The following is a 17,978-nucleotide window of genomic DNA, read 5'->3' as shown; positions in this document are numbered from 1 at the left end:
ACTTCAAAATTAGACTACACTTGAAAAACGGACAAAAACAGTTTGTGCCTACATCTTGAAACATTTGGTCAACAATGACAGAGCCCACTGAGCAAGAGGCTTTTAAAGTTCTCATTTAATGAGACCTGTGTGGATGCCAGCTTAGATCCCGAGGGAATTACTTAACCAAACATGCTCAGCCTTACAACCCAAGAACCAGATAATTTCCAAGTTTTCAAAGAAAAAAAAACAAAAGAAAAGACAATCTAATTAGGCCTCGTTCAACCAGAAAACACACAGAAATGGTGTAAAAGTCCCAAGACTTTTGGCACAGATCAGCAGCATCTCCAAGGAAATTCCTAGACAATGAAAATAAAAATGAAGCAAAAGTCATATGCCCTTGACGCTAATGCTTAAAAAGAGAAATTGGTATTTTCCACAAAACAAAAGTGGGATGGAAGGGACAGTGCAGAATATATTCTTAAATGGGGATGCTATCAAATCACTTTATCTTCTAGTTGGGTTTTAATTTTTATCATCAGTCTTTCATTTAAAAATATGTCGACAGTTGTCTTCAAAGCACTCTGGACTCCATTACTCAGCCAAGATAGTGGTATGGTATGTTCCCATGGGTGGTGTTGGGGAATGAAGATTTGGGAGAGATGACAGAGACACAATAACAACCCTGTAACAAGAGTAGTAAGAATAGTAATAGCAGTAATAGCATTCTCTATATGCCAGGTTCTCCAGGACTAAAAAGGTACTATTAAAAATCCCAATTTTATAAAATGAGGAAATTCAAGTAGGGAAAGGTTAAATAATCTGTCCAAAGTCACACAGCCAGCAAATGGTAGAGCTGAGATTTAAACCCAGGCAGTCTGGTTCCAGGGTTTATGTTTTTTTTCTTTCTTTTTTTTTTTCAGGGTTTATGTTTTTATACTGCATTCACAATTTATCAATTCATGATTTCTAATATACAAAATCTTGATGATTACCTTTGTAATGTAGGTTACATTCTTAGAAAAGATTCTAAAAGTTGAAATGATACATCATTGTAGGTTAAACCTGAGTTTCCAACAGAAATAAGGCTATAAGAAAGGGAACTGAAAGAAGAATGCCCACATTTTTTGTGGAAATGACCAAAATTAACATATTTAACCAAGTATAAATACCTTATTAGCATAGTTTAACTTTTTTTTTTTTTAATTGGCTCCATGCCCTCTCATGGAGCCCAATGTAGGGCTTAAACTCATAACCCTGAGATCAAGACCTGAGCTCAGATCAAGAGTTGGATGTTCAACCACCTGGTGCCCCAAGATAACATTTTTTTTAAAGTAAACTCTATGTCCAACATGGAGCTTGAACTCATGACCCTGAGATCAAGAGTCAAATGCTCTACCAACTGAGCCAGCCAGGTACACCTACAATCTAAGGTTAACATCAGAAGACATAAATAAATTGATTAAATACCATCAAGCTTGTCAAAGTTTTTATTTCCTTCATAACACATGTAATATGTTCTACTACTAGATTAGGCTTGAAGAAAACGTGCAGGGTTAGAACATTCTAAAGCATTTCTTCACCTGAAACTGCAGGTGGCTATCATGCACCTTGATGGCAGAGAAGCCTCTGAGCAAAGCATAGACAAGAGGCAGACAGAAAGGAATCTGATAACATCTGTGCCCAAAATTCAGCTGTGCCTTGGGTCAGACCATTCCCTAACAATAAATCCCCACTTCTGCTTTAAAAAAAAAAAAAAAGGCACTTCAAGAAAATGCCCAAAGTTCTTTAGAACCGGGTATCTCTATTTTGGTACTTTCTCTCCCTGTAAATTTCTCACTGAAAGCACAATCAACATTAGAAACCAAGTAGCCAGGGGATCCTGGGTGTCTCAGTTGGTTAAGCATCTGCCATCGGCTCAGGTTGTGATTCCAGAGTCCTGGGATCGAGCCCAGCATCGAACTCCTGGCTCAGTGGAGAGCCTTCCTCTCCCTCTCCCCCTGATCATGCTTTCTCTCTCTCAATGTCTCTCTCTCTCTCACTATCTCTCTATCAAATAAATAAACAAAATTAAAAAAAAAAAAACTAGCCAGTCTATGCAATTGTTGGGGGAAAAAATCCATTTTCTTCAGCTGCCATTTTATCAGCTTCACCTGACATAGTAATATTGGGAGATGGGGAGTGGGGTGGGGGGGACACACGGACAACTCCTATCCTTAAAATGGAAGTGTCAACACAAATAGACTCTTAACTGTCGAACCCCTAAACTTTTCACTGCACTATTGTGCACAACGGCAAGAGGTTTTAAGGTTTTCACCTATATTTTTCCATCCCATTCCAAGTCTGGTCTTTGTCTTTTAGTAGTAGAATGAAACTCATTTTTTCTCTTATCCAACATTTTTGAAAACTAAATATAGCTATGAAATAATAATGGTGACACTTTAATATATCAGTACTTATTCATCCAAATTGTTACCTTTTAAAGTAGCCCTCAGGAAATTACACTTGTTCAAATGACATTGCCACTATTCAAAACATTTTTTAGGCTGCCATCATAAATCATTTAACAAATGTTTTCATTTTATATGGTATGATACTTACCCTTAGGCCCAAAGCTTTCTTACCTTTATCCTTCTTCTTTCATTCATCCAAGTTTCACTTTCTCCTACCCTCTACTGCTGTTATAATCAATACTCAGAAGACCTCATACAGTCAAGGTCATAAGGGAACCAGGGATGTGAGAGAGAAAAGATGTGGGAAAAGAGGATTCTCTCTTCTAGGCTGTTGCCTCAGTGTGAACCATCCACAAAACTTTTCCCACTATGTGTTGGGGACACGGGTGGGAACTATAGACAAGAAGCTCAGACACATCTTCACTCTTCACCAATCTGGGAGGAGTAGCTACCCAGAATCCATCTTCTTCCCTTCCTCATATCTACTTATATATCTCAAGAAAAAGGGAAAAAAGGGGAAATCCAGTAACTGACTGTGTGTCCTAGAATCTTCTCATTTCTATTTAGGAATCTGAGAGATACTGTCTCTATGACTTTCATTTCAGACTATACCATTTCTGTCTGGAGATGAGCAAAGATTTTACACAATATTTTTATAGTTCCTCTGAGAAATGACTCTTTAACATTTATTTTTTTCCTCCTTAAAAACCACTTCAGTACTTTATTATAGTCAAAGTGCAAAATTTTTTAAAGATTTTATTTATTCATTCATTAGAGACAGAGAGGCAGAAGGAGAAGCAGGCTCCCCTTGGGGAGCCTGATGCAGGACTCAATTCTAGGACCCCAGGATCACGTCCTGAGCCGAAGGCAGATGCTCAACCAACTGAGCCATCCAGGAGTCCCAAATGCAATTTTAATAGAAACTTTCTCGTAATATTATTTAGTCTTGTCACCCAAGATACACCTAACGCGCTGTCATATCCAATTCAACTTGTTTTATTCTCCACAGTACTATGTGGACTGCTAGACATACAGCAGGTATTCAGAAATTCTACCCTAGAGATGCCTGGGTGGCTCAGTGGTTGAGCGTCTGCCTTCAGCTCAGAGCGTGATCCCAGTCCAGGGATTGAGTCCAGCATCGGGCTCCCTGCATGGAGCCTGCTTCTCCCTCTGTCTGTGTCTCTGCCTCTCTGTGTCTCTCATGAATAAATAAATAAGATAAAAAAAAAAAAAAGAAAGAAGAAAGAAAGAAAGAAAGAAAGAAAGAAAGAAAGAAAGAAAGAAAGAAAGAAAAGAAAAGAAAAGAAAAGAAAAGAAAAGAAAAGAAAAGAAAAGAAAATTCTACCCAAAGTAGAATTCTACCCTAGAGTAGAAATCTCTAGAAACTTAAACCTGATCTTTACATAGGCATTACATTTCTTAGTATTTACTTCAGGTCTATCATCCAGAAGTGGGCTGTTTAATTTTTTCTTTCACTTTTTTCTATATTCCTCAGGAAATTTTTAGTATTCTCCTAATTCTAGGATTACATTCAGCTCTTACTTACCAATCTACAATTTGCACAAGAATTTCCTTCATACCTCAAAAAAACAAAACTCTAAAATCGGTTACATGATTTTACATGATCTCCTGTCATATGAGTTATTGATAAAGTTTAACAAATCCAAAGAGGAACTGACCAGTAGTTACTATCATCTAACAGGATATAATACTCTAGTCCAAAAATTCCTGATATAAGAATGATAGACTAAAAACCAAACACTAGAGATCTGTCATAACTTAGCTCTGTACTTCATTATGACACACAGTGTTTCTAAGTTGTCTTCTGGTTTATGGCCAATAACATATTTATTCACGAAGTGCTGCCATACAATATTTATGAAGTACATTCACATACATTCTCTTGTTTAAGCCTCATAATCTAAAGACGTAGGCTGTCATGATTCCCATTTCACAGTTGCAAAAATCAGCGGAGGTGAAATAATTTGCCCCCCAGTAAGAAAGCAGGTAAGTATTTAAGCTGGGATTCAAACTAAGCTATCCCTAAGCCTATTCTGGTCCTAGGACAATTGTGCCTCTCAATAACATGGAAAGCTACTTCCACCAAACTACCTGCTTTTACAGGACAATCAGTAAAGTTATGGTCTCAGAAAACTGATATATAGCCAAAGCAATCGCCTTTGACTCAACCTAGGAAATGTTCCCAATCATCTGCCAAAGAATAAATTGCCTCAATTCTCTGTTGCACAGATGTTTGATGAAAGTTAACAGGGCAGCCAGGTGGCTCACCGGTTTAGCACCACCATCAGCCCAGGGCCTGATCCTGGAGACCAGGGTCACGTCCCGCATCGGGCTCCTTGCATGGAGCGCATGGAGCCTGCTTCTCCCTCTGTCTGTGTGTTTGCCTCTCTCTCTCTCTCTGTCTCTCATGAATAAATAAATAAAATCTTTTAAAAAAATAAATAAAAGTTAACAATAACAACTATATATATTATATACACACACACATACACTTGTATTTATATATACAAAAAAACAACAAATACATAACATGCATAAAATTAACAATGAAATAGGTTTATAATTCCAATGGGTATACTCCTAAATTGTCATATTGATTTTTAAACATCAAAATCTAGAACACATCTAAAGAAAAGGCCTTACCTGTTCACCTGCATCTCGAAACTCTTTACATGCATCAGGGAACACATCATAAATAATGAGTGGATAGCCATGTTTCATGAGGTTTTTTGCCATTGGATTCCCCATGTTGCCCAGTCCAATGAATCCAACTGGAGTCTTAGAAGCCATTGACCTAGAACATACTGATTTCAATAAATTACTTTTAGTAGGAGCGGTGACATTTCTTATTGTAAACATTCATTCGGTATTAGGTCAGTTGTTACTGAGATGTTCTCTATTTTTAAAAAAGCTTTAAGGGATGTCTGGGTGGTTCAGCGGTTTGGTGCCTGCCTTTGGCCCAGGGCGTGATCCTGGAGACCAGGGATAGAGTCCCGCGTTGGGCTCCCTGCATGGAACCTGCTTCTCCCTCTGCCTATGTCTCTGCCTCTCTCTCTCTGTGTCTCTCATGAATAAATAAATAAAATCTTTAAAAAAAAAAAACTTTATAATGCTAGATTTAAATCATCTAATCATATTTAAAGACATCAACCATGTACAAGTAGATTAACATCTAATTATTTCATTCTATAGGAAACAGCTATACAATTTTAAGCAATCTGGTTTCTACCTCTATATAATATCCCTTTACCATTTTTAACAATAAATTTTAAAACGTTATCACTTCTAAAATATGTACTTTATAATGTGAAGTACTCTAGATTCCTCATATCTATTTTATATCCTTTAATAATATGTATGACAAACTAAAAATATTCAATAAAACATGTATCTTGGACAAGGTCCAAGAATGGAAAAGTTTTTTACCTTCTCACCCCCACGTTTTAGAAATCATCCCCTCCAATGGTATAAACAACATCTTAAGAAAATGTTAAACCAACTAAGTCACCAGTTTATAAGGTGGGCTCTAGGGAAGAAGACAGGGATGGGCTTTAAAAGGCAAGGGTAATCGTTAAGGTGCCTTGGGCTAACAACTCCATGCACTTTCAAAGAAGCAGCATTTCCATTTGCAGGAAAAGAATTGTTCTTAAAAAGCTGTATGCTGGTTCTATTTGATTTTCTTCTTTTTCACAAGAGGCCTTTTGAAATCATACTGGGGCATAGAATAAAAAGTAATGCTTTTTGCAAGAGAGAGCAAAAGGACTTTGCATTGCCATGAAAATAACCTTAAATACCATTTTTCCATTTCTAGATTTAGAACTCCACTCAACACGTATTTACTACACGAAGTACTATGACAGAGCCCGAGATAGACATAAGCAAGATATACAGTCCTTACCCTTGAAGAGCTCCCACTCTTCTGAAAGAATAACTCCACTTGCCCTTTTCCTTGCCAATTCAAAGCTTTTTTTTTTTTCTTTGTCTTTCAAGGACTCCAGTTATAAAACTGTGTAGTATACCAACTAATCACAGATACCCTTTTAAGTTTCAGGTCCATCAACTGATGGGTCCCTGCTCTTCCTTGAATTTAATTTAAATGTAATGAGCTTTCCTAAAAGCAAATTATTTGAAGCCCTAAAGCTTAAGAAATAGAGGTCTTCTGGAGCACCTGGCTGGTGGAGCATGCAGTTCTTGATCTGGAGGTTATGAGTTTGAGCCCCACGTTGGGTGCAGAAATTACTTAAAATCTAAGAAGAAAGAAAGAGAAAGAAAGAAAGAAAAGAAAGAAAAGAAAGAAGGAAGGAAGGAAGGAAGGAAGGAAGGAAGGAAGGAAGGAAGGAAGGAAAGAAAGAAAGAAAGAAAGAAAGAAAGAAAGAAAGAAAGAAAGAAAGAAAGAAAGAGGAGAAGAGAAGAAAAGAAAAGAAAAGAAAAGAAGAAAAGAAAAAAGAAGAGAGAAAAGAAAAGAAAAAAGAAAAAAGAAAAGAAAAGAAAGAAAAGAAAAGAAAAGAAAGAAAAGAAAAGAAAAGAAAAGAAAAGAAAAGAAAAGAAAAGAAAAGAAAAGAAAAGAAAAGAAAAGAAAAAAAGAGGTCATCCTGGGTTAGGAGCATATTTATTTCCTTTCAACTTGATGATTGACTCTAACATTTCCATTAACTATGGGTGTCATTCTTGTGCAACATCATCTTACCAGTTTAAGTTTAACACAGTGGGTATAATAGGAGTCCTGTGTCTGACTTCCTGGCCCACAAGGGGTTCAATGACAGAGAAATGACACCTAATAGAAATGTTATGATATTAAACAGAATGAGAAGCATACTTTGTAAAAGAACTCAAGCATTAATAACTAATAGTGCTAATAGCTACTACTACCAGAGTATATTAAGCTTGGGAAAGTATAATTTAACTAAAGACATTAAAAATTAGAAAGACTGTGATTTAAAAATAGTTAATTTAACAGGCAATTACTGAAGTCTAAACAGTAAGTATGGCAAGGTAGAACCACAATTCATTCACATATTCAACAAATATGAAGCAACTATTATATACCGCACCACAGAAGACACAATGACATATATAGTCCTTGCTGTCAAAAGCCTAAAATCTAAAAGGAAATACACCATGCACACAAATACAAGAAAGCTGAAGATGAAATATAAAAAACAATGCTGACATAAAGAATTCATCTGGTTTAAGCACTTAAAGAAGGTAGCATGTGACCTGAGTATTCTATGATTTCAAATGGAAAGGAGAATAAGAAGGAAGGAAACTCTATATAAAAAAGGAACATGATGGGACACCTGGGTAGCTCAGTGGTTAAGCATCTGCCTTTGGCTCAAGTTGTGGTCTTGGGGTCCTAGGATCAATCCCGCATCAGGCTCCCAGGAGGAAGCCTGCTTCTCCCTCTGCCAACGTCTCTGCCTCTCTCTCTCTGTGTCTCTCACAAATAAACAAATAAAATCTTTTTTTCTTTTTTTTTTTTAAGATTTTGCTTATTTATTCGTGAGAGAGACACAGAGAGACAAGACACAGGCAGAGGGAGAAGCAAGGAGCCCAATGTGGGACTCAGTCCTGGGACTCCAGGATCACACCCTGAGCCAAAGGCAGACGATCAACTGCTGAGCCACTCAGGCATCCCAACAAATAAAAATCTTAAAAAAAAAAAAAAAAAAAAAGGAATATGAATATATGCAAGGAAATAGGAAAGCCAAGACAGAAAAATAAGAGTAAAAGTTAATATTCTTGACAATTTTACTACATGCCAGATACTTACTAAGCATTTTATAAATAGCACTGTCATCATATTCTATCATTAAGCTTCCTTTCAACTGAGCTCTGACACTTAAAAAATTTAAATAAAATGCCCAACTATACTAAACTGCAAGGCCAAGATTCAAATCCAGCCAATCTGACTCTAGATGCTTCACTTTTAACCACTGTATGATATTGCCCTTTATTTTTCCTAGAGGATGCACAAAGAAATAAATAAGAAATAAGATTGAAAGAAACAGTGCAGGGCGCCTAGGTGGCTCAGTTGATTAAGCATCCAACTCTTTATTTCAACTCAGGTCATGTCAGGGCCATGGGTTTGGGATTGAGCCTGCCACTGGCTCTTCACTCAGCAGAAAGTCTACTTGAAATTCTCTCTCTCCATCTCCCTCTGCCCCTCTCTGCTACATGCACTCTCTTTAACATGGATGGATGGATGGATGGATGGATGGATGGATGGATGGAAAGAAAGAAAGAAAGAAAGAAAGAAAGAAAGAAAGAAAGAAAGAAAGAAAGAAAGAGAGAGAAAGGAAAGAAGAAGCAATGTAACCATAATGTGGAAGATTGGGAAGCATGTTAAACAATTTGACTATATATTTTTTTTTGACTATATTTTATAAGGAAGAGGTATTGGGACAGGCAGCAATCTCTGTGACATCATCAGCCTGAGCAATATTTTCTAGATATGTCTTCTCAGGCAAGACTAACAATAAAAATAAATCATTGAGACTAATAATAAAGACTAATGTAACAGTAACACTACTGTAGGTCTCTATTCATCCATTTAAGCTGCTATAACAAATATACCATAGTCTCAGTGGCTTGAACAACAAACATTTATTTCTCACAATTCTGGAAGCTGGGAAATCCAAGATTAAGGTGGCAACAGATCCAGTATCTGGTAAGAGCCCACTTCCTGACTTTGTATATGGCCATCTTCTTATATCCTTTACACGGCAGAGAGCAGAGAACAAGAGAACAAGCTCTCCTGTCTCTTTTTATAAGGATACTAATCCCATTAATAAGGGCTCCACTCTCATAACCTAATTACTTCCCAGAGGCCCCACCTTCTAATACCATCACAGTGGGGATTAGGATTTTGACATATAAAAGGGGGGGGGGGAGTGGGCAAACACTCAGTTTATAAATAAGGTCAGAGTTAATAAAAGGTGGTGGCCTTAGAAAAGACAAATATGAAAAAAATTTCAAAGGCAGAAGTAAAAGGACATAGCAAAAGACTGGATTATGGGCTAAAATAAGGGAAAGATCAAAGATGACAGCAAGAAAATAGTGCTTTCAATAACCTAAGTGGAGAAATCAAGAGGGATATCTCCCTTTTAAATAAAGTAACTGTGAACTGTCATGTCAATGAGCTGAAAGATATCCCACAGGCTTAGAAATATTATAACCAATTACCATCATGTCAGAGATAGGATGAAAAAAAAGGTATGTATAAGGTAACAATCTGCTTTAAGGTGCAAACAGAAATTGTGGCAGTTGATACAATTGCCAAATGAGAGTAAAAAAGATTGAAAAGCAAAGCCCAAGGGAATGTCAACATTTAGAAGTCAAAAAGAATAAGAAACCAATTCTGAACCCACAAAATGTTAAAATTACGGGACAAGGATATTCAAAGTTATAATAACTGTAGTCTGTATTTTCCAAAAATAGAGATATGGAAGATACAAGAGAGACCCAAAATTGAATTTCATAAGATGAAAACGACCATGTATAAGATGAAAATCACACTGGATTAAAAGCAGAATAGATACTGCAGAATAAAGGATTAGTGTTCTTAAAGACACAGCAATAGAAACTATCCAAAACAGCATGCAGAGAGAGAAGAAACAACCTAAAAAAGAGAACATTCGTGAACTGTGAGACAACTTCAACCACCCAAATACACAAGTAACTAGTTATCAAATGAGAGAAAAGTAGAGACAGAAAAAATATATAAAGAAATAACACCCAAAAATGTCCAAATCTGATGAAAACTATAAACCCCCACCATACACATCCAAGAAGCTCAGTGAACCCCAACACAAGAAACATAAACACAACTATACCACAATACATCATAATCAAAATGCTCAAAAGCAGCCAGAGGAAAAGACACTGTATACAGAGTAGCAAAGATAAGGCAAATTTCTTGTCAGACACAAAGCAAGTGAGAATGTAGCCGACCATCATCTTAAAAGTACTGAAACAACAACTGTCAAGGTAGGAATCTATATTCAGTAAAAATATATTATTACAAATATTTGTGTATGCAAAGGGACAGGAAGAAATTTGGAGGCATGTCGGGTATGGTCACAATCTTGATTATGGTGATAGTTGCACAGGTATATACATATGTCAAAACTCATCAGATTATATGCCTTAAATATGTACATTTATTATAAGTCAACTATAATACAATAAAGCTATTTTTTAAAAACGTTTACAAAACAAACAAGAGAAGACAGTTCTCAAATAAAAGATACTAAAATGATATATTAATCAAATGCAATGTATGAAGTTTGAATGGAAACTGACTTGGAAAAAATTTAAAAACTATAAAAGATTTTTTTTTAGATTTATTTATTTATTTGAAAGAGAGAGAGACTGAGAGAGAGAACAAGTAGAAGGGAAGGGCAGAGGGAGAAGCAGAATCCCTGTGGGGTAGGGAGTCTAATGCAGGACTTGATCCCAGAATCCTGGGATCATGACCTGAGCCAAAGGCAGACGCTTAACCAACTGAACCACCCAAGTGCCCTATAAAAGGATATTTTAAGAAAATTTTGGAACTGAAAATATAAACTGGTTATTAAGTGATGTTATAGAATTGCTAATTGTCTTAGGTAATGATAGTTTGGTTATATAGGAGACCATTCTTATTCTTAGGAGATTCACTCTGCATTACTTAAGGTTGAAGGGTCATGATAGCTGCATTTACTTTCAAATTATACAGGTAGGATATGAATATATTTGGAAAGAAATAAAGCAAATATGTCAAAATGTTAACAGCTGTTGACTCTAAACAAAGATTTCACAGATATTCAATGCATTATTCTTTCAATATTTTTGCTTGAAATTTTTAACAATAAAATAAAAAGAAAAAAAAGCATATCTAACATGGAAAAAAAAATCACAAACATGACAAAATACAAATAACCAGGAAAAACACTTGCAACACACAAGAGAAACAGCACTACTTTGTTTAAAATCTAGAAGAAAAAAAAAAAAAAAAGAAAAAAAAAAAAAAAAAAAATCTAGAAGAAACATGAATAACTCATTTTTTAAGCAAGTAAAAATCACAAAATAATAGTAAACCGAAAATATGTAAATGACAAAACCTTTAAAAATATACTCAATTCTGTCATAATTGGAGTAATACAAAACAAAGCAATGTAGTAGCATTTTTCACTTATCAGATGAACAAATTCGTTTCTCTGATAAAAGTACTGGCAAGGAAGGACTGATGAAAACATGTACCCTCATACTGCAGAATCACATTTTAGGTCAGCCTTTTGGATGACTTTTTTTTTTTTTTTTCTTTTAATGAGAGTCACACAGAGAGAGAGAGAGAGGCAGAGACATAGGCAGAGGGAGAAGCGGGCTCCATGCACCGGGAGCCCGACGTGGGATTCGATCCCGGGTCTCCAGGATCACGTCCTGGGCCAAAGGCAGGCGCCAAACCGCTGCGCCACCCAGGGATCCCCTTGGATGGCTATTTGAAAAAAAATTATCTACATTTGAATTTTATTATGAAATTCAAATTTAAAATGTACATACTCTTTGACACAGTAATTCCATATCTAGGAATTTATGCTATACTGGGGTGTCAGCACAGTTTTTCTTAAAGGGTCAGGTAGGAAACATTTTCAGCTTTCCAGGCCACGAGGCCTCTGTCACAGCTATTCAACTCTAATTTTAAAGCAGCCATAAACAATCTATAGACAAATGACCATGCTCGTGTTTCAATACAATTTTATTTACAAAAAAACAGGGGCCCAGCTATAGGCCACAGTTTGTTAACTCCTACTAGGAGGTTATTAAGTGAAAAAAAAGCAAGATAAAGAGCATTATATATAATAAAGTACCATGGGTAAGGACACATGCATTAACTTTTACTGAATTTCTGTAAGAATATGTAAGAAACAGTAGTTACATCTAGAGAGTTGTTGGACTGATGGGTCAGAGTTAGAGAAAAGACTATTTTTTATAATCTTTTGAGTTTTTACCATGTGCATACAACTTTTTAAACTACTTTCATAATAAAATAAAATTAATGAATTGGCACACAGTGAGAGTTTACTAATGTTATATGAGTGAATGACAACTAGACAGAGCTTTCATCAAGTGGACATACGGGGATAAAGTCAGTTCTGAAGCAATCACAGAATAAAGACGGTGATAAAACGGATTCAGCAAAGTGGATCCGCAACCATTAAACACTGCAGGTTGACTCTCCATTATCCCTTCCTCCCAGATCCAGAGGCAAGTTCTAAATAATTAAACCAATTACGGTAATGCCATCTCTCTACAACTGGTTAGGTTCCAGAGATTGGCAGCCCTAGGTAAACCATTTGGAAATGCTGTGGGTAATCTGAATATGTAACAAGGAATGAACCAGAGATTAACAAAAGGATTGTATCTAATCAGCAAATTTCTGTGACTATCAGTAGTAACATTACTTAAGTGACATCCAGGAGGAACACAGATCACAGACAAGAGAAGTTACCCAGAAAAAGAGCAGGAGGTAGAGAAAAAATAATACTAAAATGCTATCAAAGGCATCACTGAAATTCCTAATTACAAGTAAATCTGAAGTCTAAGCTGGATACAGACAAACTTAGAAAGGGACTTAATGAAATGAGGGAGCAGAAAAGGACATCTATGTATGAGGGAACAGAAAAGTACATCTATGAAATGAGGGAGCAGAAAAGTACATCTATGTATATAGATGTGGGATGGAAATTGGGGGTCAAAGGACTAAGTGTAATAACAATGACATATATAGCACACTGATTAACAGAAAGGGGTTGGGAGGTGGTGTAATACTAACCAGAAGGCCAGTTCAGTTTTTGAATATTGGAAGTATAGCAATACCTAGCAATGAAAATTTGGAAGAGCTGAAGTAGAGTGCTGATGTTAGTTGTTAAAGCCGAGACCCAGCTTTGGATGGGCCAATATGAAAATCGATGAAGATAAAGTCTTTAATGATGGGCTCAGTAGTTCATCTCATTTTTGCTTATGGCAAAGATAGAGAAAGGGTAGTATAATTAGATGACAACGTCAAAAGAGAAGAGAGTTCTTACTGATGGTGATTATATTTAAGAACTCTGAATTCAGAAGACCTACATTCCTATCCAAGCAAGGTCACTTTTTAGATGTATGCCCTTGAATAAGTTCCTTGGTTTCCCTAGACATTAAGTTTTATCAACAAGAGTCACTACTTCAGGTTAAAAATACTTAAGGACGCCTTGAGATAATACATGTAAAGTGTCAAACAGCACCTGGTACCATAGGTCATTAAATATTTGCTACTTCCAGTAGTCAAGAGACAGCACTGGGGTACAAGTCCTATGCCGAATGCCCATTTTGCCTAGTAGGTAAGAAGAGCCAGAGTGTTAGAAAAAGGGATAGAGAATATTTTAGAGGATGCTCCCTATCCAAGAAATAGAGCTCTTATTTAAGGTAAAGCATCAGGAGTGCTTGGACAATACAGAACACCCTCCCAAAGATGCAGAAATTCAAATAAGTAAAAGAGAATTCTCACCCTAAAAGCTTTCAAACTTAAATAATACATTTTCCCTTAAGTAAGTTACACACATTAATACATAGAAATACAGCTGGATAGCTAAAATCAAGCTGGCAGAAAATCAGTCAACACAATACAAAGGTGACACTGGTTGACTGGTAAAGAAACTAGCTAGAAATTTTGGCAAAACTAGTTTCTAAATCCACAAATGTAAATTTATAGGTTATGTCCTTTTTCTCCAATGAGACAGGGGCAAAGGTATCCATATCTTGGTAACATGCAGTGGTACCAAAAAACCAGACTATTCTAAATATGAAAATACAAAAATTGTAGAAAACTGGAAAATATGAAAAAGTATCATAAGGGAAAAAGATAATCTCATTACACAAAAATAATCACTATTAGCATTTTACAGGGCCCATCCAGTTTTTTAAGTGCATTTTTTCATTATATTGAGATTATATAGTACACACAACTTTCATACTACTTTATCACATAATATTATGTCAAAAGTATTCTATCTACTTTATTTTTTTTTAAAGATTTTATATATTTATTAATTCATGAGAGACACACAGAGAGAGAGAGAGAGAGAGGCAGAGACACAGGCAGAGGAGAAGCAGGCTCCATGCAGGGAGTCCGATGTGGGACTCGATCCCGGGTCTCCAGGATCAGGCCCTGGCCAAAGGCAGACCTAAACTGCTGAGCCACCCAGGCTGCCCTCTATATACTTTAATACTAAGAGTTACCAAACTAAGGGTAGTGACTTGCTCTATCTACAAAGGCCTTTATTTGAGTCATTACTTTAGAAATAATTATTTTCCTTATGTAATCTCACAAGTCTAAGGTCAACTTTTGGTTGGAGGATCTTAATCAGCTTTTCAAAGTTTCATGTGCAACCTTAGAGGCTAATGCTAAGGAAAAATATGCTATACATTTTATTTATACTATGCATTGCTTTGGAAGTAGATTTCATATACACAAAAAGGGCCATAGTAAAAAAGTTCCCATTTCTGTACATGATGCTGGTTAATTTTCCAATTCCACCTTTGATCAGTGGTCATTTTAAGGTAATCTGATACAAATTATTTTTCCATGTACATGTTGATGAGTCACAAAAAGCACAGAGCTCTTATAATTGTAGATTTTTTTCTTGTCCAATTAAAGAAGTCTAAACTAAATCTAGTTACTTTTTAAAATACAGAACTTTTTAATAAATGATGAAATAGTAATATATGAGTACTTTACTATTTATTTTTCCTTTTTGAGGCTTTTAATATTTTAAAATTAAGATATGCTTTTAGCCAGCAACCTTTAGGTCTCTCTTTTTAAGTAAATACGTCGTATGGATCTTTATAATAGTATCATCCATATGATAAGAACACCCCAAACATACAACAGCAACAAATATCCCACAGAATTCAGAACATTAAATAATGTTACTATTTGAACATTGTTCTTTCTGTCCCTAAACTCTAGATTTGCATGTATTTTTTAAGTTTTTAAGACTCCAATGCCAAAAAAGTTAACGAAAAAGTATATTTAGTAAACTAAAATTAACAAAAACATTTTTTTAATTCTAAAGTTTATTTATTTATTTGAGAGAGAGAGAGAGAGAGAGAGCGTGCGCGCCGCGAGTACAAGCACAGAAGGAAGGAGGGCAGGGAAAGGGGAAAGCAGGCTCCCCACGGAGAGCAGAGAGGGACTCCAGGACTCTGAGATCATGACCTGAGCTGAAGGCAGATGCTTAACCAACTGAGCCACCGAGGCACCCAAAATTAACAGAAACATTTAAAACAATTCCACCAAGTAAAAACAATTGTAGTTTTAAGCAATCACACAAAACTAAATATTTAAAATTTATCATAAATCTATATCCATACATCTTTGGGTCAAATAGCCCAAAGAACAAGTTGTATTGCCAAAGTAGTCTAACTAGCATTGGGAGGTAAGTTCATCCAATTGAGAGGCAACGAGGATAGTCTTAGGCCTCAGGTCCTTCCAGCATGAATTTAAAGAACTTTCATAACTCTGAAATGTGCATCATTAAAATATCATTAGAACAGCTTGTAAAGCCACCAAATAACACATTCGTCTTCCCCTGGCTAATCAAAACTGAAACAACAGCACATTCATGTGAAAACTAGTACAACATTTAGTAATGGAAAAGTGACTAATAGATTCAAGTATCTTCAAAGTGGGAGGTGTTTATATATATATATATAGCTCAATACATACATGTAGCTCAAATAGTGGTTACACTCAAGTTTAGCAGATTCCATGAGTTTGTATCTTGTTACTGTGATTCTGTATCAGACATCTGTTCTCTTGCATCACATGAAGCCTGCCTGTCTCAAGCCAGAGAGGAAATTCACTGTTCTGCTTTAGTATTACTGAAGGGGAGGAAGGGAAGCTATTAAGCACTAAATTCCCAGCCTGGTATTTTGTTACGTGATCAGAAAATATTAATGCCAAAGCTATTTTAAAAATCCTAAGTATGAAACTGCTCAACAGTGCATTGTTACAGCTCTCAAAGTTTTACAGAAAGACCATGGCAATGTCCCCACAAATCAACCAACTTTTCCAATTAAAGTAGAAACTGCAGGAATGAGGAAGCATCAAGAACTACTTTCTAGATCCTGCTGGGATGCCCCAATTCACTTATGCAAGGGGCTTCAAGTTCTTCGTTGGAAAAATGATTAGATTAGATCCCTGTGGATCTAAAAACTGCCTCTTCCTAAGTCGATGGTTGGCTTCCATGACTTATAATGATATGCAGGGAGGAAGAGGATAGGTTCAGACCACAATTTTGAGGACACTCAAAGTGTCTTGGTTCATAATTTGCCAGAAGTGCCAGCATCTTCGGGTAGCACAGTTACAAAGAAAGGGGGGGTTTCGGAGGAGGCACCCCTTGGTGGTCAAGGGTGACTTAAAACTTGGCTGGAATGACTTGTCACCTGGTTTGTACAGATAACGGTTTGTGTGAGATCATCCTTCGCGATTAAGGTGGTTAACAAAATTCAAGCCCCGCTGCCCGATGGCACTCCCACCGGGGCGCATCCCTGGGGGCGCTGGAAGGTCGGCCAGCGCCGCAAGCCCAGAGTCCGCAGGGGGGTGGGTGCCGGGTCGCCCCCGGGGTTGGGCCCTCCGGCCGTCCTCGGAGCCCGAACTCCAAAGAAGCACGCCCCGGAGCCAAATACTCCTCCCTTGCCCCCAAGCTCTTCCCACCCCTTCCTAAGAGCCGAAGAAGCCGCGGAAAGCCATTCATCTGGATCCCGGGCGGGAGGGGGCGGGGAAAGAACCAGCTAGCTGTGCGACAGGCAGCGGCAGGAGCGGCCAGGCCTTGGGACCAGCCAAAATTGAGGAATTTTAAGCCCCGACCCAACCGCAGCGCCTCCCGTGAAAGCCCTTCTCCGGCCGTCAGGGCGCGAGGAGCGGCAGCCGGAGGAGGGACGGGGGGACAAGGCGCGAGGTCCTTACCCGCTGCAAGGCTGGCCGCGGCCGGGCGCTGGCCGCGGCTCCAATACCGGAGGCCGGAGGCGGCTGCACGGAGCCGTAAGGAGGCTGCCATGCTGCCCCCGCCCCGCCTCCCCGCGGTGACCTCCGCAGCTCCGGGCTCACCCACTGACTGCGAGTGTGCGCCGCGGAGCGGGCGGGATGCGCCGCGGCGTGGGGCCGCGCGCGCACGCGCTCTGCAGCTCAGGGCGAGCTCCCACCGACAAGGCGCGGCCCGGCGAGACCCGGGTCGTCAGTGCCCTGACGGATGGGCGACGCGACCAATCAGGATGCTCGTGTCCGCTAACCGCCAATGGGAAGCCTTTCCGAGCCCCACCCCCATGCAGCGCTCTGGCCCCGCCCCCGAGCTCCGCCCCCGTCCACCGACTGCTGGCGGGAGTCCGCTTGTTTATCAAAACGCAGTGGGTGTGCGGGAGGCGGTGGCCGCGGCTCGCGTCCGACTCCAGAGAGCCCCCGACCGTCCCCCCGCCCCTAAGGACCGTCCCCTGCGTGGCTGCAAC

General features: G+C 38.2%; 1 protein-coding gene across 1 annotated transcript in view; it reads right to left on the bottom strand.

Annotated features, from left to right (window-relative positions):
- HIBADH (3-hydroxyisobutyrate dehydrogenase) overlaps positions 1–17,723 on the bottom strand; it is a 108,418-nt gene extending 90,695 nt beyond the window's left edge. The window contains exons 1-2 of the mRNA XM_072783662.1: positions 17,443–17,723; positions 5,097–5,257 (exon numbers count right to left, since the gene is read on the bottom strand). Coding sequence (XP_072639763.1) covers positions 5,097–5,257; positions 17,443–17,533 — 252 coding nt within the window. The 5' untranslated portion in view covers positions 17,534–17,723. The remainder of the gene's footprint in view (positions 1–5,096; positions 5,258–17,442) is intronic.
- Positions 17,724–17,978: the final 255 nt, after the last annotated feature.

The sequence above is a fragment of the Canis lupus genome, chromosome 18 (assembly GCF_048164855.1).
Source record: "Canis lupus baileyi chromosome 18, mCanLup2.hap1, whole genome shotgun sequence".
Lineage (NCBI taxonomy): Eukaryota > Metazoa > Chordata > Mammalia > Carnivora > Canidae > Canis > Canis lupus.
The sequence above is the reverse complement of the archived record's forward strand: the minus strand, read 5'-3'. Positions and strand labels throughout refer to the sequence as shown.